Genomic DNA, 22,061 nt, shown 5'->3' on the forward strand with positions numbered 1-22,061 from the left:
TTTAAGGCTGTGCTGCTGTTATGAGATGCTTAACACCATACCACCAGCCCTATATCAGCGATGCAAGATAAGCGCATACAGTAAGAGTTTATTTGTTGTGCTAGATGATCCAAATGTAATTAAACGCGTCTCATATAGGGTTTAATGTGTGTGTGTTTTGGCCAGCGTTTCCACTCCTGAAAAGGAGGCATCATTCATAGCACACTTGTGTGTCCACAAATCAAGTGTGTCAGCCATGCTCGAAAAAGAAGGAGGCTTTAAAAACGTTGCTGCTCAGTCAGTTTTCAGTCATGTGATGTTTAAAAGTAAAAAGTCTTATCTGCCTTTTGTTCTGTGCCATTGTTTAGATCAAACTCTGGCCCATTTTTTACGCTTTAGTCTGATTTATTGTGGCAGGTGTAAATGTGACTTTTCATATAAATCCTGGACAGTATTAATTTAGATAAATTCTAGAACATGAGAATTTAGTTTCGTGAAGCTAAACCCTTAAATTGTGGTCGTGGCTTAACATTTTAAAGTACCTCATGTCACCTCAGTCCTGGTCTTACTTCTTCTTCGGCTTCAAGTATCTTGAGAAGAGTCGGCATAGTGAGCAAACTGCTGCTTTTTGCTGTAATTTCTTAGCTAGCTATCTAAGCTGCAGGCTAATTTAACAGAGCAACCGGTACCAATGACAGCATGCCACAAGCTGGCAGTATTGAAATAGAGAATTAGATGTGAGTGGCCACCAAAAGATGTTTTTCACCCTCTCACAGCCCCTTGTTGAAAAAAGGGTCCACGTTCCCTCCAACACTGACCCCAGCCCGCCTGGCAGTTTTTCCTCTCCATGTCGACAGCTACAGATGATCCCTCGCTGACACCCCATGTCACCTAGCCTTCCCCTCCCCGCCCCTGATAATGATGGGGTGGTCTGCTCCCTGACCCTTGACCCACAGGAAGCAGTAAAGCCATTATCAGCGTGCCGGGGGGACTTGCCACAGCCTTGTTTGTTTTTGAAAGCATATTTTCCGAAAGGCTCACAAGCTGGAGGATCAGTGGGATGACCACGCATATCCAAAGCTTTATTAAAGGAAGATAACCGTGGAGCTCAGGGAAGCAGCAGGGCAGTGTCAGCCCCCCATCAACTCGGTGTGCAGATTATAAAACACAGGCAGTGTGTCCTGGCAGAGGCCTGGGCGTGTGTGTGTTGTTTTTACAAGCTCTACCATCGTGTTTGTTCTCCGTCTTTACTGTCACTCTGTAGTACACTTAGTGACAAGTCTGTGGAGATAAAACGACTTTAAAAATAAATGTGACTCAGTTTGACTTAAGGCTTGTTCGCACATTGCTGTACAGTATGTAGACATCAGCTGTGCTGTGCTTGGGCTTTACTCATTAAATAACAATAAAACAGAAATGGGTCTTTCACACTTATACCAGCAGCAGTCTTACTCAGGCCATGCACATTTCTTTTGATACTGGTGCAAATATAATATCTGTTCTTTGCTATTTAAAGCAGAACAAAGCTTTTTTTCAAATCTTACATCGATTAATGTAATCTTCAACAAAAGTCTTTTTACAAAAAACATAAGCAGCTGTATAAGATCCAAATAAAACCTCCAACATTTGGCAAAATTGTGACTTAAACCAGGAACTCTTTTGTTTTAAGAATAAGTAAAGATCACAAATCTGGCCAGACATTTGATGCCATTTAAATTTACCTGTTCTTTGTTTATCTCCCTTGAGAGCTGTGTTTGGGTCAAGTCTCAAGTTTAATGTCTCACGTGTGCATGCCATGCAAGGCCTGTCTGTCGCTGTTTGATTTAGTTATTATTCCTGCATTGCACCAAGTTTAAACTTTGAAATCTCATGTCTTGAGGGAGTAAAGTCTCAGTCTTCTCCTCTCTGTCTTTCCCAGAGAGCGGTGAGCTTTTACCAGCTTCAGGATAAGCCTGTGCACGGATGTCACACTGTGTTGTCTGTTGCCTAAACAATCTTTTCTTCATGTTGACATAATTGGAAAAAGATACAAAAGGCTTCTCCCACTTCCCTCGTGGATTAAGATGTTCGACAGTTTCACAATCATATTTATTTTTTGTTCTTTATCTGAATTGTGGGCTTGAGAGGGTTTTATATAATCCAGTACACATGATTTTGGCTGTAGCGAGGTCATTGAAATCAACATATTTGTTAGCTTCCCGAGGATATTGTATTTTTGGCTCTGGTTATTTGAAGTGGGATTGCAGGTTTTGAAGAGGAAGTGTGGATTCTGACGAAAATATAATCATGGCTCTGAGTTAAAACTCCTGACGTGGTTAATCGATGCAGCACAGACGATGAAGCATGTCTGAGCCCTTGACCTGAGGGTAACTCTGTTTTTCCATCGCTGCTTTGAGCTGATTAATATTTCATATCCTCTAAACATAAGTTGGATGTTGAGCCCAGACTGAGTTGGCAGCTTTGTGTAATTAACAGAGTGTGTAACTGTGGCCTGGCCAGGTGCTTGTGCTTGAAAAGAGGCACAATTATCCCTGTGGGTTAAGATTAATTATATGATAAAGGCTTTTTGATGCTTCAGCCGTGAGGATGGAGGCACAGAGAAGATCTTGAGCTGAATTCACCGGATGGGTTGGCAGTGAATTAACCTCATCTGAAGTCTGACGGGTGGCAGGATGCTGAGCAAGCTCGCCTCTGCGACGCCCCTCCTCCTGGCATCTTTTAGCCGGCCAGACCAGCATTATATCCTGCTGGGATCGGATTATGACTTTAATTCTTGGCTCCCTTTGCCGGTCACCATGACAGCCACATCCTTCATGTCACGCACAGTACGGACTTATTACTGCAATATTAGGAAATGTTGAACCTCTACAGATCTGAAGTCAGCGATGGATTCGTGTTTGACTGATTGCATGTGCCTACAGTCTTCCTGCAGCTCGTCTGTGGCCTGGTGTTCGCCGGAACAAGACGCTGCTCTGAGCTCTTTGTCTGGTGCAGTAGGTGGTCCTGTCTGGCTGAAAGGACAGAGCATGAAACCACTTCTAGGAGGGTGTCTGATACTAAAAATGTACCGTCTCGTGTCGAGAGGCACTTTAAAAGCATCCACCCAAGCCGAGAAGGATCTCTGTCATGCAACTGTCCTGCATCGGTTCTGCAAAGTTTATTATAAATTCTGTGTAGTTGAGCCGAAGATGTCGTCATTGTCTTCTTTTGTTTTATTTTATTTTCTGTTCTGCATATAAATGTCTTGCTTCTGCACATTGATGTGCAAAATTGCCTCAAAATGCAAACAAGCTTTAAGTCTTTCACAGTTTGTGAAATGCAGATATCGTCCCAGCTCCTACAGTGATAAGTCTTTCCCCTCAAACCTGCACACTACCCCCAGTTGACATGCACATCAGCTGAGCTCTGTTGCACTAATCCCCGTACTGCTAAGTAGATTTTTTTTTCTTTTTGCATATACTTGCAACATACAACCTCTGCCAGCCTGCCATGTGTACAGACAGATGTCCTTAAAGTAGCCTGCCATACGTATATGTAAATATACAAAGAAAGAACGAAGGGTTTTATGAAGGAACTTGTAAGGTTATTCCTGCAAATAAGGCCTGGAAAATTAATATTCTTTAGCTTTTAGCACAGATGTTCACATGAGTTAGATTTACTGATTTACAAGCACAATCTAATGGTATTTATTACTGTATGCTTGGTTTTGATGTACTTTTTTTGGTGTTGGTGAAAGAGCAATATTGTCTAGTAATGAAGTGTTGGCATTGTGTAACTATATTGTGCATTATGGGCTGCCTTGCACACCTGAGTGACACTGCCTTTTCAAACACACCCACGGACAGAAGCGCAGGGTTTGTCTTCTGAGAAAAGTGATTGACGGGGAGATTAAGACAAAACAACAGCGAAAAGCTTCAAAGGCAATTAAGTGCAGGCTCCTGACTGTGATCTGCAACTTACCTGACCAGTTCTGAATTATCCTGATGTGTTAAACCGAGAAGGTAAACCCCACCCTTCTGGCACATGATGGCTTGTTTAATAACTGGAGCAAACAGCTACCCCATCATAGCCTCCCTTTCCCTGCCACCTCACTATGATTACAACCACAAGGAGCCATGTACTCAGCCTGCAGAGTCTGGCAACAAACCAAGTGTGTGACAAAGACATGCACACTTTCTGTTTTATAACCTCGTCTTTCTTCTGCACACACTCTTTGCCTCTGTCCTTCACGCTGGTTTAAGTGTCTCCTTTAAGAAGGACAGTGGGACACTCTGCTTCAAGTTGAGTGGGCAGCACAGTGGCAGGTGACATCATCCCAAGCTGCCGCACTGCTGCTCTCACCAAATCTCCACATGAACATGAAGATCTGGCCTGTTTACTCTCCAGTCTGCAGCGCCACTGCAAGCAGAGCTGCAGGTCTTTGTGTGTGTGTGTGTGTGTGTGTGTGTGTGTGTGTGTGTGTGTGTGTGTGTGTGTGTGTGTGTGTGTGTGTGTGTGTGTGTGTGTGTGTGTGTGTGTGTGTGTGTGTGTGTGTGTGTGTGTGTGTGTGTGTGTGTGTGTGTGTGTGTGTGTGTGCGTGCGTGCGTGCCTTTGAGTTTTGACAAAGGCTGCTCTCAATCTTATTTTCACCTCCTGTAAATCTAAGCAGGAGCTCTCTGCACTGCTGCTCTCTCTCTCTCTCTCTCTCTCTCTCTCTCTCTCTCTGCAAAAAGAAGGCGCGAACAAACCTAAAGGCAATTCTTTGACTGTCATAAATGTAGTTTCTATCAGAGTTTTGTCACAAGATTCATATTCTGTCATATGTATTATCATTGGAAACATAATTCATTTTCCTTGAATGTTTAATATTCACCAAAGCAGATTTTTATGTAAATGCAATAAAATAATGAGAGGCTTGACATCACCCTCATCAGCACGACGTCCATAAAGCTTTAAGAATAAGAGTTTTCTGACTAATCATTTCTTAGCAACATTTCAATAATTCATTGTTTTTGGGGGTTTTTTTGCTGACAGCTCGATAAGAGCTGTAACTGTCGATGAAGCTGAGAGTCTCAGGGTGCTTTTCATTCCATAAATTGGTCTCTGCTTTAAAAAACCGTAATATACCAAGAATTTTCATTAATTTCTTGGTGACAGATACAATTGTTAAAAGGACACAGTTGAAAAAAGAATCAAGATTACATTTGTGAAGACCTGCTCCCGCCATGATTCAAACGTGTGCCACATACGACACGCCCCTTAAATAATAAGAGACTTCCGCGTAGGCTACACCGGTGTATCCTCACTCTGATCTCCTTCAGAAGCCTCCTCTCTCCTCGCTCCTCGTCTCCTTCAGGTGCATGTAAGCAATTGGAAGGTCCTTCATCATGGCAGAGGGGAAACGACTTCCGGGTTGACAAAGGAGAGAGGAGACGAGGAGGCACAATTCAACATAATGAAAAGCACCCTCAGACAGGCCCTCTCTCACACCTCTGCTGTGTATCCTTCACCCCCCTTCCCCCTACAGCCGTGTGTAATGATTTACGGAGTGCAGCAAGGAGGAGGTTTGATGGGGGTTGGACTGATTCAGGGGTGTGGCAGCAGGTTTAGGCGTGCTCAGGTGTTCATAGCTGAACCGACAGTTGGGAACCAAGCTGTGAATGGGCGACGTTTTTAGAATGTAAAACAAAGCACGTGGAAGTGCTGTGCTTTGAACAGTGTTGATAGACAGACTGAACCCAAACTGTCATCGTGCTGACTGTCAGTCTATAACACTGATTCAAGAAAAAGGTGGGGTGCTGCGTAAAACATACATAAAGCAAAATGTGACAGCTTGCTCATCCTTTTTGACATATGCTCAACTGAAAACAGCACAAAGACGACATATTCAATGTTTGTCATCAGCTTCATTGTTTTTTCTAAATATCTGCTTATTCTGAATCTGATGCAGCAACACGTTTCAAAAATTGGGAAAGATGTGGAACTTTCCAAAAACACCTGTTTATTGGTAACAGGTGATAGCATCATGATTGGGTATGAAAGGGGCATCCTGGAAAGGCTCAGTCGATCACCAGCGAGGATGGAGAGAGGTTCACCACTTTGTTAACACTTCGTAAAGCTGCTGTCCATCCAGCCCTCCAGCCATCTATGTATTTTGTATTCCTACTTTCTGCTTTCTCTCTTTTCTTTATTTACAGCGTCCCAACTTTTTTGGAATCAAGGTTATAATCTAGAACCTCAAATGTCTTTTGGACCCTCTTGTGATTATATCTGAATCTGTTACTAGCTGACGATCACCAGACAAGTCTCTGCCACAGGGAAGTCATGACCCCTGACCCTGACCCTCACCTGAACTCTGACCTCGGCTCCTCCCCTAATGCTCGAAGTCCATAGCCCCTAAAATAGACGAGTCACCATAGCTGCACAGCTCTTGTACTGATACATTGATACTCAGTTTACTGTGCTTTTTTCAAACTAGACTGCTTTGGCTTCAATTGTTATTGATAAGCAATGAGAACCATTGATCTAAACTTCCGGCTTATGAAACTGCTGAAAATTCAACATTTTCATTTTGGCCACCCGTTTTCCTTTTGAACTGATAATTTGCAAAAGAAATATACTTATTTACAACAAATGAGCTGCCATGGAGCTTTAAATTCAAGATGGACTTCAGCAAGAAAATTCAGATTTTCCTCCAAACAGCAACTTGCTTTGTTTAAAGCGAAATCTACTTGATTTTAATTTGGTGATTTTTTAGCACAGTATGCTCATACCATCGTCATCCAACGAAGCACATCTGAAAGTCACCAGTGTCTAAATTTTGTAAAAAGATGTGAATACTCTTACTCTTTTTATTCTGGTCGCCACAACTCTTTTACTCGGATTGATCTTTTCCTGTTGTCAACACAGCTGATTCACAGAGCAGTAGAATCTGAGTACTTATCCAGAACACTATCAGATCACTCTCCATGGCAGAAATAGAAGAACTGGAAACAGACATTTTGAAGCTGGAAAACGAGTTTCAAAAATCCAGCTCTAAAGAAGTACACCAGTTATTAGTAAATAAAAAACTTCGATATAATACATTGCATACTTGTAAAATTGAAAAGAACATTTTGAGAAGCAAACAAAAATACTATGAACTAGGAGAAAAGGCGCACAAAATTCTGTCTTGGCAACTAAGAAAAGAAGAAAGCTCTAGGACGATTAATTCAATTCAAACTGAAACAGGTTCTATATCATATAACCCAACAGAAATTAATGACTCATTTAAACAGTTTTACACACATTTATACACATCAGAACCACCAGAAAACCTGAGTAACATTGATGAATTTTTGTCCATGATTGAACTACCCAAGCTTGGCCAGGAAGATCAAAATAGTCTTGATCTACCCTTCAGGCAAACAGGTCACCAGGAAAAGATGGGTTTCCTCCAGAATTTTACAGGGAATTTAAGGAGGACTCATCCCACTGCTCATGGACGTCATCAACTTAGCCTCTAAGACTCAAACACTCCCTGAATCATTCTCTACAGCCATAATTACTGTGATTTACAAAAAAAAATAGAGATCCATTGAAATGCTCTTTATATCAGCCAATTTCAAATACAGATTATAAATTGATTTCCAAGGCCCTGGCTAACAGACTTGGCCAATACCTGCCACAACTAATAAATCCAGACTAGAGTGGCTTTATTTCAAAGCACTCCTCAACTAATAACCTATGTAGACTCTTTAATATTATTTACTTAACAAAATCTGAAACAGAACCCAGCATAGCGGTGGCTTTAGATGCTGAAAAAGCCTTTGATAGGTTAGAGTGGCCATATTTATTTAGTGTGTTGGCCAAGTTTGCATTCGGCCCACTATTTATTAATTGGGTTCAAACTCTCTACCATAAACCCCAGGCAAAAATCAGCACCAATGGACAGATTTCATCTACATTCCCTTTAAGTAGATCGAGTCGACAGGGATGCCCTTTGTCTCCAGCACTTTTTGTCTTGGCAATTGAGCCCTTAGCCGAGGCACTTAGACAACATCCTGATATAAGGGGCATTCAGGTGGGTCAGACAGTTCATAAAATTAATCTCCTAGCAGATGACATTATTTTATACTTAAAAGACCCTGGTAACTCCCTTTCCAAATTACAAACTATATTAAGTACCCATGGTAGTATTTCAGGTTATAAGGTGAATTTGGAAAAAAGTGAAATTATTCCATTGACAAATTTCGACCACTCCAACCTCCAGCGCACAAGTCCATCTAGATGGCCTATGGATGGTATAAATTCAATTCAATTCAATTCAATATTCCTTTATTCGTCCCTCGAGGGGAAATTCCGAATTTCACAGCAGCATCAATAACAGAATAGAATATTGAAAGACAAAGTGCATGCAGTTAACACGAAGTATATACAAAAGGGTGTACCGGGAATAGTATTTACAGACTTTTATGTCCTAAAATATTGCACAGTTTACAGAGAAATATTGCACAGATTACAGGCTTTTATATACTGAAATATTGCACAGATTATTGCCCAGGTTATTGCACAGATTGTTTTCCAAAAAATTGTTCAGTTCAGTTATTGCACAGAATGTCATGCAGATTATTGTACCGCCTACTTGGAGCAGTTTCTATTGTAAAGTCTGATGGCTGCAGGAAGGAAAGACCTGCGATACCGCTCCTTCACACACTTTGGATGTAGCATCCTGTCACTGATGGAGCTCCTCAGTGCAGTGAGTGTGTGTTGGAGGGGGTGGGAGTCATTGTCTGTCATGGAGGACAGCTTGGCTGTCATCCTCCTTTCCCCCACCTCCTCCACCTGTTCCAGAGGGCATCCCAGGACAGAGCTGGCCTTTCTGATGAGTTTGTCCAGCCTCTTCCTGTCAGCTGCTGTGATGCTGCTCCCCCAGCAGACTACATCTTGGGATAATTGTAGACAACAACCTCAAAAACCTGTATAAATTGAATTACCTCCCACTGCTTAGTAAGATTGATGATGATTTACGTAGGTGGATGGGTTTGCCTCTCACCTTGATAGGCAGATTGGCAGAGTTAATTGTATTAAAATGAATGTAAAAACAAAGATTGCAATATTTGTTTCAATCCCTGCCCATTCCATTACCACAATCATTTTTAAAACTCTCAATAGATATGTTAGACAATTCATATGGAACTGTAAAGTACCCTGGACATCCATGGCAAAGTTAACGTGGGACTATGGTTCAGGGGGATTTCGACTGCCCAGTTTTAAAAACTACTACTTGGCAGCTCAAATGAGGTTCATTTCATCCTTTTTTGAGGGCAGTGACACCCCTTCTTGGACAGATATCGGGCTGCATCCCCTGAAAGAAAAGGTCCACAGTGACTTTTATTTATAAACATAATTCTGGAACTATAAACAAGAGGACAGATAACCCTATACTGAGGCATCTGATTAAGATTTGGTATGAGGTTCACAAAAGTCTTGGATTGAAGGTGGGATTGTCACCTAAAACACCTTTAAAACAAAATGAACTTATAACCATGACTCTTGACAATAAGATTCTGGATATATAGCATCACAAAGGAATCCAACACTTGGAGGACTGCTTCGACAAAGGACTTTTCATGTCATTTGAACACTTGAAGAGGAAATATAACTTGTCCAATCAGACTTTTTTCTGTTATCTCCAGATAAGATCCTTTCTGAGAACTAATCTCGGTCCCGAAATGACTTTGCCTGTCATGAATGATATTGAGAGATTTCTTTATCAAGGGAACACATATAAATTCATTTCTAAAATGTATCGCCTGTTGATGAATGAATGCCCAAAACCAGGTTTGCATAAGTCTAGAATGAAATGGGAGTCAGATCTTAATGTCACAATTGATAAACAGTTTTGGGCAGATTTATGTCAGAAAAGCTTGTCAACTACTATCAATGCCCGGTATAGACTGATTAACTATAATATTCTACATCAATTATACCTTACCCCAGAAAAATTACATTCATTCAAATCTGACCTGTCAGAGATGTGCTTCAGATGTGACACTGAAGTTGGTTCCTTTCTACATTGTACCTGGCACTGTACCAAAGTGAGGCCTTTCTGGCATGATATCTGTTCCACTTTAACCAGGATCACAGGATTTAGTATCCCACTGGACCCAGAACTGTGTTTATTGTGGAACTTTACATGTACTCGCGGTTCTCTAAACAATGCACAGCTCAAATTTATGGAGATTGCTCTGTGTGTGGCCAAGAAGTGCATTGCAGTGTCATGGAAATCTGATTCCCCTCTTTCTATTGACAGGTGGTCTTTTGAGATGAATAGTTGCATCCCCCTGGAAAAAAATCACATATTGTCTCAGGAAATGATACAACACGTTTGTGAAAATTTGGCAGCCATATTTAGACCATATCGGTACATCTCTCACTCCAAGTACTTAATATAGTTGTTTGTATTGACTGTGCGCACTGACTGTAATTTTATTTATTTTATTTTTTTTGGGGGGGGGTCCTCTTTGTTAAGGTAAGGAAGTTCACCCTTTATGCCTTACCTTATGTTATGTATGTACTGTTGGTATATTTATATGTTTGTAAATATTGCAAAACTGAAAATAAAATAGTCCAAAAAAAAAAAAAAGATGTGAATACTCCTGCTAAGTATAACAACTTTACTCCAAAAAACAGCTAAAACCTGACAAATTCTAAATGGTCTTAGACTAAACTCTGTAATATTAATATTTGCATTCATGAGAAACTAATCTCCTCCAAAACCCTGAAGGCACCGCCAAGGCCCCTCACTATTTACATCCAGATGAAAAGAGTAAATTTGGGAAATGCCATCAGATTCCCGGGTGTGAAAGTACTGTGGGAGAGACAGACAGGATTACACACCCAATTAGTGAGCTAAATTGTCTGAAACAAAGACCCCCCTTGAGGTTACTGGAAAGGATTAGATTTCTAGAACAGTCTAACAGGCCAAGGAAACATGTAATGGTGAATTTGACATGGAAGCTAATTGATTTTCTGACTGGGATCACGTTTAGTGTTTCATTACAGCAGCAGAGCACGAAACAAGAGCGCAAGCGGTGAAGGGTAACTGGGAGGTATTGTGTATTGTTTGTTCTCCTAGTAAGATTTGACTCGTCAGTTATACCAAGGACACTTCAGATTCACAGAAATATCCCCAGGAAACCGTTCAGCTGATGGGGTTAAACGCTCCCGAAACATCTTGTCTTGTGATCAGTTTAATTAGCCCAAGTCATTAAATATGTATGTCATCTTCTGTGTTAAATAGTGCCTCAAGTCATGCTTTATTTCCTAAAAGTGGGTTTATTTTCTTGATTGTAAAAGCCTGCACCCTGTGGAGCCAATAACCACATTAGTGTCATAAAAGAAATATAATTGTCACCTACCTGGACTCTCCTAAGTCACGTAACATGGCATGGCATGACAGATGAGGCCCTAATTTACTTAAACCTGAGGCTTATTTTCCACTTGTACCAGAGAGAGTTGGGAAAACAAGCTGTGCGGATCCGCTCTGTTGACAGAACTGCTAAAATGTCCACACGCAGATTTAAACTAACTTCTAACCTTGATGAAAACTAGCTAACCCAAGCAAATCCACCCCCAGCGACCCTCAGCAGCTACTTCATAATCAAGTCTCACTCAATGCTGAAGCAGCTTTTTGACCTGCTGATTCTCCTTATTCAGCATATATATATTGCAGTCTTACATCATTCATTATGTTCACATGTTTACATTTTTCAGTGCAGGTTTTTCAGCTGTCACTAAGCGATTGCACAGGAAAAGCTTCATGTTTGCACATGAAAGTCTTTGTCAAGTGCAGCTCTTACACTTTGGGCTGCTGCTGCTGCATCAGGACTTTGTTTGAGAAGAATGTGTCTAAATTCTTTATTGACCAGCGTTACACGTTTCAAGTAGCAGAGATACAACAGCCTGAAATGAATGTGTGCTACCCAAAAATGGCCAACAGAAGAATCAAAGATAGTTTGCATTTTTAGGATGGTTTGTTTTTTGTGTCCTCGCCCACTTAGTGACCATTTTGTGAATTTTTTACGGACATGTCACGACCTTTGATCAGGACATTACCTCTCCTCCCTCGCCTCCGTCCAGCCGTGTAATCCTGCATCCGTGGCGTCGGTGTCAGTGCTGGGATCCAGTGTCGCACAGACAGACACAATGGCCGCACTGTACTGCCCTCACTGCATTGTTCTGCCCTGAACGTGGAGGCACAATGAGGCCCTTATCCACACGGGACAGGGAGACCGGCAGGCCTGTTGTCAGGTGCTTTTCCTCCAAGCTTGTTTGTGAGCTGAACCCGAGAGAAGTTTCAAACAGCAGGGCGATGCTTTCTGAAGGATTGGACCGTGGTGTGAGGAGAACATGGATGCTGAAATCATGCATTTGCTGCTACATGCTAGCACCTGCTGTTAGGGTAATCCTGGCCTCTGAGTATCAAAGCCCTGCTGATTTTCACCTGTCAGTAAATGATTGCATTGCATCAATCAGTTCCTTAATACGCCTCCTGATATGATATGAAGTTGTGGTGCTTGACGTTTAAGATTTCACTACATTCCAGTAATTTTAATGAACACGACGAGCATGAAACAGACATTTGATGATCAATAATATTTTATGTTGCTCCCTGCTTTTCAACAAAAAGGAGTTTTTTACTGTTTTACTTCAGCAGACCTATAGAAAATTATTCTTGTATTGTTATGTAAGGTTTTTCAGCTCAGGCTGACATTCAGAAAGTGTCTCTTTCTCTGTTGTCTGTGTCCTTGAATGCTGCCTCTGTGTGTGTGTGTGTGTGTGTGTGTGTGTGTGTGTGTGTGTGTGTGTGTGTGTGTGTGTGTGTGTGTGTGTGTGTGTGTGTGTGTTTTTCTTTCACAAAAAGAATAAATGCTCACTTTCATTGCAGAATGAACACACAGTGCTGCTGTCACTCCCTCTCTTCTTCCTCTCTCACATACACGTTCAAGTCATTAATCCCCGCCAGATTTCAGCATTTCAGACAGACAAGACAGACGGACACACTAGAACGGTACATATTAACTCAGCTGGCAGGTTTTATGGGACAAAGTATTGGGTCAGAGAAAGATGTTGACCCCATGCTGCTGTGGTGCAAAAGCAACAAATCTGCAGCAGATAAAAACTGTTTGAAATGAAGAAACCATCCATTGCTTTCCATTGCTTTGTCTATCGCACAAGAGGCAAAGCCAAATTCAGTCAAACTGGAGATTTTTATGGCTTCTGGAGTAACCGTTTCAGCATGAAGGAGGTTTGGTTAATGTGTAATGGCCGCATGCCAAAAACAGGCTAATGCATCGCTCTAATGATCATGTGTGAACAAATTCTGTCTCCAGTTTCCTGCTTAATTAAGCAGCTCCTCGATTGTGCCAACTAATTCAGCAGGACGGGCAGGGAGATTGTGGTGTGATTCACAAGTCTGATCCCCACAGAAATCATCGTAGGTCGGCACTACAGCAGCTCTCTGTCCTCTTAGTGCGTCCTTGAAAGTTGAAAGGGGACACTCACTCACACCTGGACTGTAAAAGCAAACGTGTTGTTGATGTTTGACCTGCTTTTATTCAGACCAAGGCTGAACTTTTAAACTGTGATTTTCCTTTCCTAAGAAATTAAAAATGGTCTTTAGGTAAAAGCTGAAGCCCTGCTGTATTTTAAATGTTTTAAAAGCCCTTTCTTGTATGTGGATAATATGCAATAATGTGTTGCTGCACAGTCTTTTCTGTACTTTGTTTTACTAGAGAAGTTTTTAAAGCTATAAAATCAACAGATGGCTGAAGAAATCAGGATGTCCTGATCAGTTTTTTTGCCCCGATCCAAATGTAAGTCCTTTAATTTTGTTTGTCTCCCAATACCACATACCAAATCTGATTGGTCCCACTGTGGAGCCCAGCTATGAGGGAGATTTGCAGCATGCACATCTCCTTTACGGCCTGCTAGTGATGCAGCATGCTGCAGCATTAGCATTAGCATTAGCATTAGCTAAGATGGACCAAACACAGTGAAGTCACATAACACTTAGGTTTATTGACTTTTGAAGGCCATCTGTAATTCAGTACTGCAGCACTGAAGAGTAATTAAAATGGTCTTACACAAACAGAAACAAACACAAACAGTTTGCTCGAGCAAACTGAAGCAGACTCACTGGGTTGGGTGGGGTTGGACTTTTCTTCTGTTGCTGGCCGCGTGATGCCTGTGATTTTTCCTGCTGTAGGCTGCATTGTACCTGTCCAGATACATACACTCTCACAAACGAGTCAGGGAACCTGACAAAGGACAGTAGTTCTGTTTTTGGGTAACAAAAGAAAATATTAAATGGTCCAATGAAGCCTCTATAAAGCCTGGTGGACAAAAAAGTAAAAGATCTATTGTGCTGGGGTGCATATGATAATGTAGGTGTACCTAATAAAGTGGCCAGGGAGTATACATCCTCATTGTGTACCTCGACAAGTTCTCATTTGTTTTTGTATCTGCGGCAGGATTCGTCCTCAGCTGGCCAGGGAGAAGATCGAAGGATGTCACATCTGTACGTATGTGATGCCCGGGGAGCCTCAGGTGATGCTGGGTAAAGACAAGGCCTTCACCTACGACTACATGTTCGACATGGACTCCCAGCAGGACGCCATCTACACTACCTGCACCGAGAAGCTGATCGAGGGCTGCTTCGAGGGCTACAACGCCACCATCTTTGCATACGGACAGGCGAGTCTTTGTCCTCAGTGTCGCAGCTGCAGTGCTGATGGTGCTTCACTGCTGGGTGGGTGGGGGGGGGGGGGGGTTGAGAGGTTCAACCTTTAACTTGTCCGATCATAGTTTCAAAGGAATATTTCAACATTTTGGGAAAATGCATGAGAGTTTGATGAGAAAATCAGTCACATCTGGACAGGAGGCGATTAGCTTAGCTTAGCATAAAGACTGGAAACAGGGGGAAACAGCTAGCCTGGCTCGGTCTCTAGATTAAGCGAGCCAACTGGCTACTGACTGAGAGCAGTATTAAAATGTATTTCCCAAAACTATTCCTTTCATAAGTATATTTTCTGATTTCAGTTTGTATCACAATATGGCTGCATGTCAGTTTTCTTTCCCTTCCCTTCAAAATCACAATTTTATGGCAGAGGTTTTAACAATCTGTACCACACCTTCAGTCCCTGGTTTGGTTAAGAAAAAACTGAGGCATTACAAGAGAAAAGAGGCCTCAGGAAGAACGGCAGAGGGGGGTGGGAGTCATCTTTCAGGACATGCAGTAAGAGTACACAGAAGTAGCTGTAGTGGATTTACAACAGAGCAGTGAAGTGACTTGTACCCCGGGGGGCTGCCTCTGCAGTTGTCAGGGGCCATGTGGACAGTTTGTGGCGCTGCTGGTATGTTTGTGCTTTGTGGAATTCTTCTGGGCATTTTTCAGCTTTCAGACATTTTAGATCAGAAGATTAATGTAGAAAATAATCTGCAGATTAATGGACAGTGAAGGTAATTGTTGATTTCAGCCCTACACTTCCTTTAATTCACTTACTTTCCCTTCCTCTTCCTCCTTTGTTTCCATCACCAAATTCACCACTTGGAAATAACATGCAAGTTTGGGCCTCCTCCCCCTCCGATTCAGGTGCACACAGACCTTTTAGACAGCTATACATCTTTAATGTGTATCCACATTAACCTATATCTCCCCAGTAACTGCTGCTGTCACTGCTGGCCTACTTCTGAGCCCGTGGTTGGTTTGACCCGGATCAGACCTGTTTGCCTCTGTGGCTTTACAGGGACTAATCTAGATTTAGACCAACCCACTCGGCTGCATCACAAGAACTCGCAATATAAACAGAAATTAATGATGTGGAGAGTAAATTTTGGGCCTTATCAAAAGGACTTTGGTGTCTGGTGTGTGTCTTTTCAAGGAAATTGGGTGAGACCAGCTGGTAAAATTCTGGTTTGTGCAATGCTAAACTTAACAGGCTAAATGTGAGCATGTTTGCTCAATGCTCCAAAACATAAACAATACTTAAAAACAATATTACAATATTTAAAAAGAAAAGTGCAGGTAAATTATTAGTAATACCTCCCGGTGCCATGCCTTTAAAGAGACAGAAGGCACCTTTTTCTTGACTGGATAAACTTGCTCCCCAACCACATGTAAAGTATAGCCCCCAGGTGAGTGCAGAGAGTTCTAGAGGATGTGGAAAGGCATTGTGGGAAATACAGGAACTCAAAAAAGTGCATTAAAATAGAAAGCAACACAACATGCCTACATTTAAGTAAATTGAAGCTTTACAGGAGAGAATATAATGATAATAATAAGTCTTTATTTGTATAAGCTGAAATTTTACAGTGATGAAGCAAAATATTGGTATTTTTATGGCAGTAGCATTGTTATACCCTTGTGTATAATGAACATACTGAACATTTTTGAGGTTTATTCTGTATCCTTTTGACATTTTCTCCTCCACATCCAGACGGGCTCAGGGAAGACCTACACCATGGGGACGGGCTTTGACGTCAACATCCCGGATGAGGAGCTGGGCATCATCCCCCGTGCCGTCCACCACCTCTTCAAGGGCATCGAGGAGCGTCGGCAGGCCGCCCAGGAGCAAGGACGCCCCGTGCCCGAGTTTAAAATCAACGCCCAGTTCCTCGAGGTAAACACCACCTTCACTGCCTCCTCAGTAATCGTTTTATATTTTAAAAAATAGCATTAGGACAGGCTTTACAGAGATGTCATGGGTCAGGCTTATATTGTTGACACTGCTGGTTTAACAAGCTTTGACACCAGCGCTCCATCATTTGAAAACATCCACACTGACAATTGAACTGCAGCAGCTGTCATCAGGGGGTTAGGAGGTGTTTGGCGGGGGGGGGTGGGTCTCAGTCTGGACAGAAGAGTTAACAGGAACGATGTGAGCGGACAGTTGTGCCGGTCCATCAGGCTGTGACAGTGTTCACATTCCTGGTTCATATTTCCCCCGACTTTCATGTGAAGATGCAGAAAGGTTTTTAGAAATGGCATCCTGAGTTTCTTTTGAGTTTCTGTTCAAGTCTTGAAGGATTAGCAGACGTTTTACCTAACTTTCTTTAGCGGTCAGGGAGTAACCTCTGGGCTGTTAGCAGTGGATTATAATGACTTGACGAGAGCTTTTTATATTTAATACAGGCAAATGTCACAAAACAAATACCCCCTGATGTCCTGTCCCTGATGGAATTACACCTGGCTTTCATGTCTTTTTTTTCTAGTCGACTAAAATTACTCTATTCTTGCTAAAATCTCTCTGAACTTTGTTCTCTTATTGCCCTGCCATCAAGGTCCAGATGAGAGAAGATCTGAGGGAATAAAAAAAAAATGTTGATACACTCATTTTAGTCACCCTCATTTAGCGAGTTTCACCTCTCAGGCGACATACAGATAGTAAAGGTATGCAGCCTCAAAGTAGTAGATCCAGCCACTACTTAGAGCTGAATTAAAGGCGTTTTATTTACTATTAATATTGTCCTGAAAAGTCACTAGAATGATTCATCAGTATATAAAGGAAGCTGAAAATACATTAGTGCAGTAACAATACAGATGTTTACGTAGTTTCTAGTGTGTTAGTGAGAAATGAAATTGAGGATGGTTTCACTAAAATATGAAGTGTTTTGAATTTGAAACCTTCAGATATTCAATGAATTGTGCTGATTTGCACCATGATTTAAGGTGATGTATGGCTCTTTTCTCTGTGTGTTTTGGATCCTGTAGCTTTACAACGAGGAAGTTCTGGACCTGTTTGACTCCACTCGAGACATGAAGCAGAAGTCTCACATCAAGATCCACGAGGACGCCGCCGGGGGAATCTACACAGTGGGAGTGACCACACGGAATGTGTCCTCCGAGGCCGAGGTAAAGAAGTGTGTGTGTGTGTGTGTGTGTGTGTGTGTGTGTGTGTGTGTGTGTGTGTGTGTGTGTGTGTGTGTGTGTGTGTGTGTGTGTGTGTGTGTGTGTGTGTGTGTGTGTGTGTGTGTGTGTGTGTGACAAACATTTTGCCCATTTTAGTGGCTATTTTTAATGCAGTAGAGTTTTAATATGTTCTTGAGACTGTTGGTGTACATGTGCCTGATTACTAAACTGACGGACCTTTGAACAGGACTGTATCACTGCTCAAATCTGCAAACAGCAACTTTGTGTGTGGGTCAGTTTTCATTGGTTAGCATTGATTTCATCTTCACGATATACCAGAGATCATATTTAACAGCATATATATTTACATGAATGTTTTGCCATATCATAAAAAGTAGATTTAGACATGAAATGAATGTTTATTAATGGCACTACACTGTTGAATGTCAAAGTCTTTGCCACCAAGAGGCCTTTACAAATACTCCTTCATTCATGCATTATTTATTCCTGTGCTGATGTTTACCTCTATAAATCCTACAGAGTATTTGTTCGAGAGAGTTCGACCTGTGCGTTAATATTTAAAGGTCTTCTGCCTGTTCAGATGATGCAGTGCCTGAAGCTGGGGGCTCTGTCTCGCACCACAGCCAGCACCCAGATGAACGTCCAGAGCTCTCGATCCCACGCCATCTTCACCATCCACCTGTGCCAAGTCCGCGTCTGTGCCTCCGACAATGTTCGTACAGACTCAATATCATTTGAAAATGACAAGGATACTGCCAGGGTGGCACAGTGCTAAGTAATAGTGTTTCTGTCTGTCATTGTCTCTCAGCAAGAAAATGAGACTGATAACAGAGTCTCCAACGGAAACTCCGAAATGGATGAGTACGAGACGCTGACAGCCAAATTTCACTTTGTGGACCTGGCCGGTTCTGAGAGGCTCAAGAGAACCGGAGCTACGGGGGACCGGGCCAAAGAAGGCATCTCCATCAACTGTGGGCTGGTGAGCTTCTCCCTGTCTGAGTCACTCCAGCATGATTTGAAAAGTCACTCAGCCAGAACCTCTAATATACTGGGGTTTGACTGCCATCTAGTGGCAGGATTCAATAAAGGACCATCTGCACTGTGCTGTGCAGTGCAGTGCAGTGCAAACATGTAAACATTTTAGGGTTAAAGCTATGAATGATATGATTTACTGAATAAAAATCTTTAACATGAGCACTCTACCCAACAACATGCACAGGCCTCAGTTTAGAGCTCAGTCAACACCTTTTTTACATATTAAGCAGCTGCATCACCTTGAAATATTTTCCTCCTTGTTGCTCCCCTCTCTGTCGCTGCAGCTCGCTCTGGGGAATGTAATCAGTGCTTTGGGTGACCGAAGCAAGCGGTCCTCACATGTGCCTTACAGAGACTCCAAACTCACCCGACTTCTGCAGGACTCATTAGGAGGAAACAGGTTGGTGGACTGAACTGATTTTTTCCTCAAGGATCATTTCCTTGTTAGTCAGCTTCTTGGATTATCAAATCAGCAAACTAAACTTCTCTCAATCAAAGGAAAATATAAATTTAATCCCAAAACCTCCTGAATGAAACACAGTGGTGTACACATTTATCAAAATGCACATCATTCTTAGTCAGAAATGTGCAGCTGGATGAAGCATTAATAAATATGCGCCTCCGTCTCATCTCAGCCAAACAGTGATGATCGCCTGCATCAGCCCGTCTGACCGCGACTTCATGGAGACGTTGAACACGTTGAAGTACGCCAACCGAGCCCGCAACATCAAGAACAAGGTGATGGTGAACCAGGACAAGGCCAGCCAGCAGATCAGCTCTCTGAGGACTGAGATCGCTCGACTGCAGATGGAGCTGATGGAGTACAAGACGGTAAGGAGGTCATAGGGTGGTGAGTGCGATCAGAAAATCAGATAACCAGGGAAGATTTCTAGAGGGTGACAAGCTGTCCTCTGTACCCCTGCAGGGTAAACGCATGGCAGGCGAGGACGGCGTGGAGAGCTTCAGCGACATGTTCCATGAGAACTCCATGTTGCAGACGGAGAACAGCAACCTGAGGGTGAGAGTGAAGGCCATGCAAGAGACCATCGATGCCCAGCGGGCGCGACTCACCCAGCTGCTCAGCGACCAGGCCAACCAGGCCCTCACCAGGGCAGGTGGGTCGCACCTGCAAATCATCCACCAGATCGTTTTGTTATCATTTCTTCAATCTTTTGTCTCCATGTAAAGAGCTCGATTCAGCTCGTTGCTCATTCTTCATCTCCATCCTCTGAAACGGTGTTTGTTCTCTTCCAGGTGAAGGTGGAACTGAGGAAATTGGAAACATGATTCAGAGCTACATCAAAGAGATCGAAGACCTCAGGTAAACAACTGTGACTGGAGAAAAGCCCAGTGGGCCCCAATACCCAATTACTTATTCTTCAATGTAATAATAATTCTTTAGAATAATCTGTGCAGTTTTTTTGCATTAGTGTGTGAATACAAAACATTATTGTACTTTGTTATATGATAATGATCTGCTGATGGATGTCAGACTGTGACGAGTGGATGTCACTTCAAGCCACGGCTCACCATCTTTTTACATTTTCTTTCGGGTTACTCCTTAAGATCTGCTCCACATAATAACACAAGAAGTTACCACACATGGTGTATTTTAAACCCTGAGTCATACAGTACTTTTATTTCTTCTGCTTGTGTCCCTATATTTCACCTCAGAGCCAAACTCCTGGAGAGCGAAGCTGTGAATGAGCATCTGAGGAAGAATCTGTCTCGTGCTTCCACCCGTCAGTCGTTCTACGGAGGACCCGGCTCCTTCTCCTCCACAGCGCTGGCCCCTGAGAAGGAGACCTCCGACATCATCGAAATGGCCAAGAAAGACCTGGAGAAACTGAAGAAACGAGAGAAAAAGAAAAAGAAGAGGTAACAGGACTGTTGCAGACATGCTTTGATCTGGGATTGGCTGTTTTTGACTGGCCATGTTGTTGCACGTGTGCATCCATCTGAGTACGTTTCAAACTGGATTTGCACTTATTTTGTCCCTGAATGCTTCACCCAGATGTCATTTTGACTTGTTATGCATTTTAATAGCAGTTCTGCACATTAGAACATGCATATTTAAAGGCTTGTGGACATTAAAGTCATTATTTGTGCAGCTAAATAATTTATGTGCTCTTTTATTGAATTCTTATATACATGAAGCAATTAATTACAAAAAGAATTAATGTACGTAATGTAGATTAATATTGGGACATTATTCTGGTGCTGATAAAGTAAATAATCTTGACCAATACTGATCCGAGGCTCCAGCTTGAAAATGGTCAGAGTCGCTTTGGGGCTCTTTGAGGGAGAGAAAAGGTGGGATTTTCAGTGCAGAGCTTTCTCTGACCATTCTTCCCTCCATTCTTCCCTCCTTCATTCATCTCTTTCTTCCTTCTCTCGTTTGACCCTTCACCCCTCCCTGAAGACTCCAGCAGCTGTTGGAGGACAGAGAGAGGGAGGAAAGGGAGGAGGTGGTGGAAGAGGTTGAGGACGCCAGGTTTGTCAGAGCTCCCACCCTCCTGTTGCCATCCCCGTCCTTTGCTTCCCCTAATTCAGCATTTTATTTGAGTTTTTGTTCATTTTGGGCAGGTATATCCCCACCGAGATGAGGCTCGCTACCATAGAAGCACTTCCCCTCCATAAAACATGTTTCTTTACTTTATAATAATCTCTGTTCAGACCTCCTGTGTGAACCCCTGAGCTCATTCACTGACTCATCACGCTACACCCCTGCTTTCTCTTGCATCCTCAAAATTATTTAATTTAATTCATTTTTCCATCCAGATATTCAGTACTGTAAGTTTAAAACTTCCTAAAATGCATTGAAAGTGCCTTAAGGTTGAGCACACAGGCAGAATATGTATCCTGTTTCATTTATGTGAAACACCACCTAAACACTGCTAACCCTCCGCATTTGGATAAAATGTTTATCCAACAGGTCTGTTTCATGGAGTTCAAATAATTTTGTTTTGCTGCATATTCCCTCCATGTTTTTTTCCCCTCTTTCGTTGGTTTTGTTCAGACTCTAATGAGACGCCTCCCTCCCTTTGTTTAAACATGAAGATACACTGTCTTTTCCTCAAACGAGCTTTTGAAAACGGAGCAGCATCATCTCTGTGTTCAGCTTCATAGCTCACATGTAAACAAATCATTTTCT

The 22,061-nt window shown here is 42.3% G+C and overlaps 1 protein-coding gene across 1 annotated transcript in view; it reads left to right on the forward strand.

The window, feature by feature from the left end:
• Positions 1-22,061, forward strand: part of kif21a (kinesin family member 21A) — a 47,445-nt gene that overhangs the window by 8,425 nt on the left and 16,959 nt on the right. Inside the window, exons 2-12 of the mRNA XM_070972720.1 lie at positions 14,475-14,697; positions 16,440-16,622; positions 17,714-17,854; positions 18,453-18,584; positions 18,681-18,851; positions 19,192-19,307; positions 19,543-19,738; positions 19,833-20,022; positions 20,162-20,228; positions 20,582-20,785; positions 21,330-21,401. Of these exons, the coding sequence (XP_070828821.1) occupies positions 14,475-14,697; positions 16,440-16,622; positions 17,714-17,854; positions 18,453-18,584; positions 18,681-18,851; positions 19,192-19,307; positions 19,543-19,738; positions 19,833-20,022; positions 20,162-20,228; positions 20,582-20,785; positions 21,330-21,401 (1,695 nt within the window). The remainder of the gene's footprint in view (positions 1-14,474; positions 14,698-16,439; positions 16,623-17,713; positions 17,855-18,452; positions 18,585-18,680; positions 18,852-19,191; positions 19,308-19,542; positions 19,739-19,832; positions 20,023-20,161; positions 20,229-20,581; positions 20,786-21,329; positions 21,402-22,061) is intronic.

The sequence above is a fragment of the Chaetodon trifascialis genome, chromosome 10 (genome assembly GCF_039877785.1).
Source record: "Chaetodon trifascialis isolate fChaTrf1 chromosome 10, fChaTrf1.hap1, whole genome shotgun sequence".
Lineage (NCBI taxonomy): Eukaryota > Metazoa > Chordata > Actinopteri > Chaetodontiformes > Chaetodontidae > Chaetodon > Chaetodon trifascialis.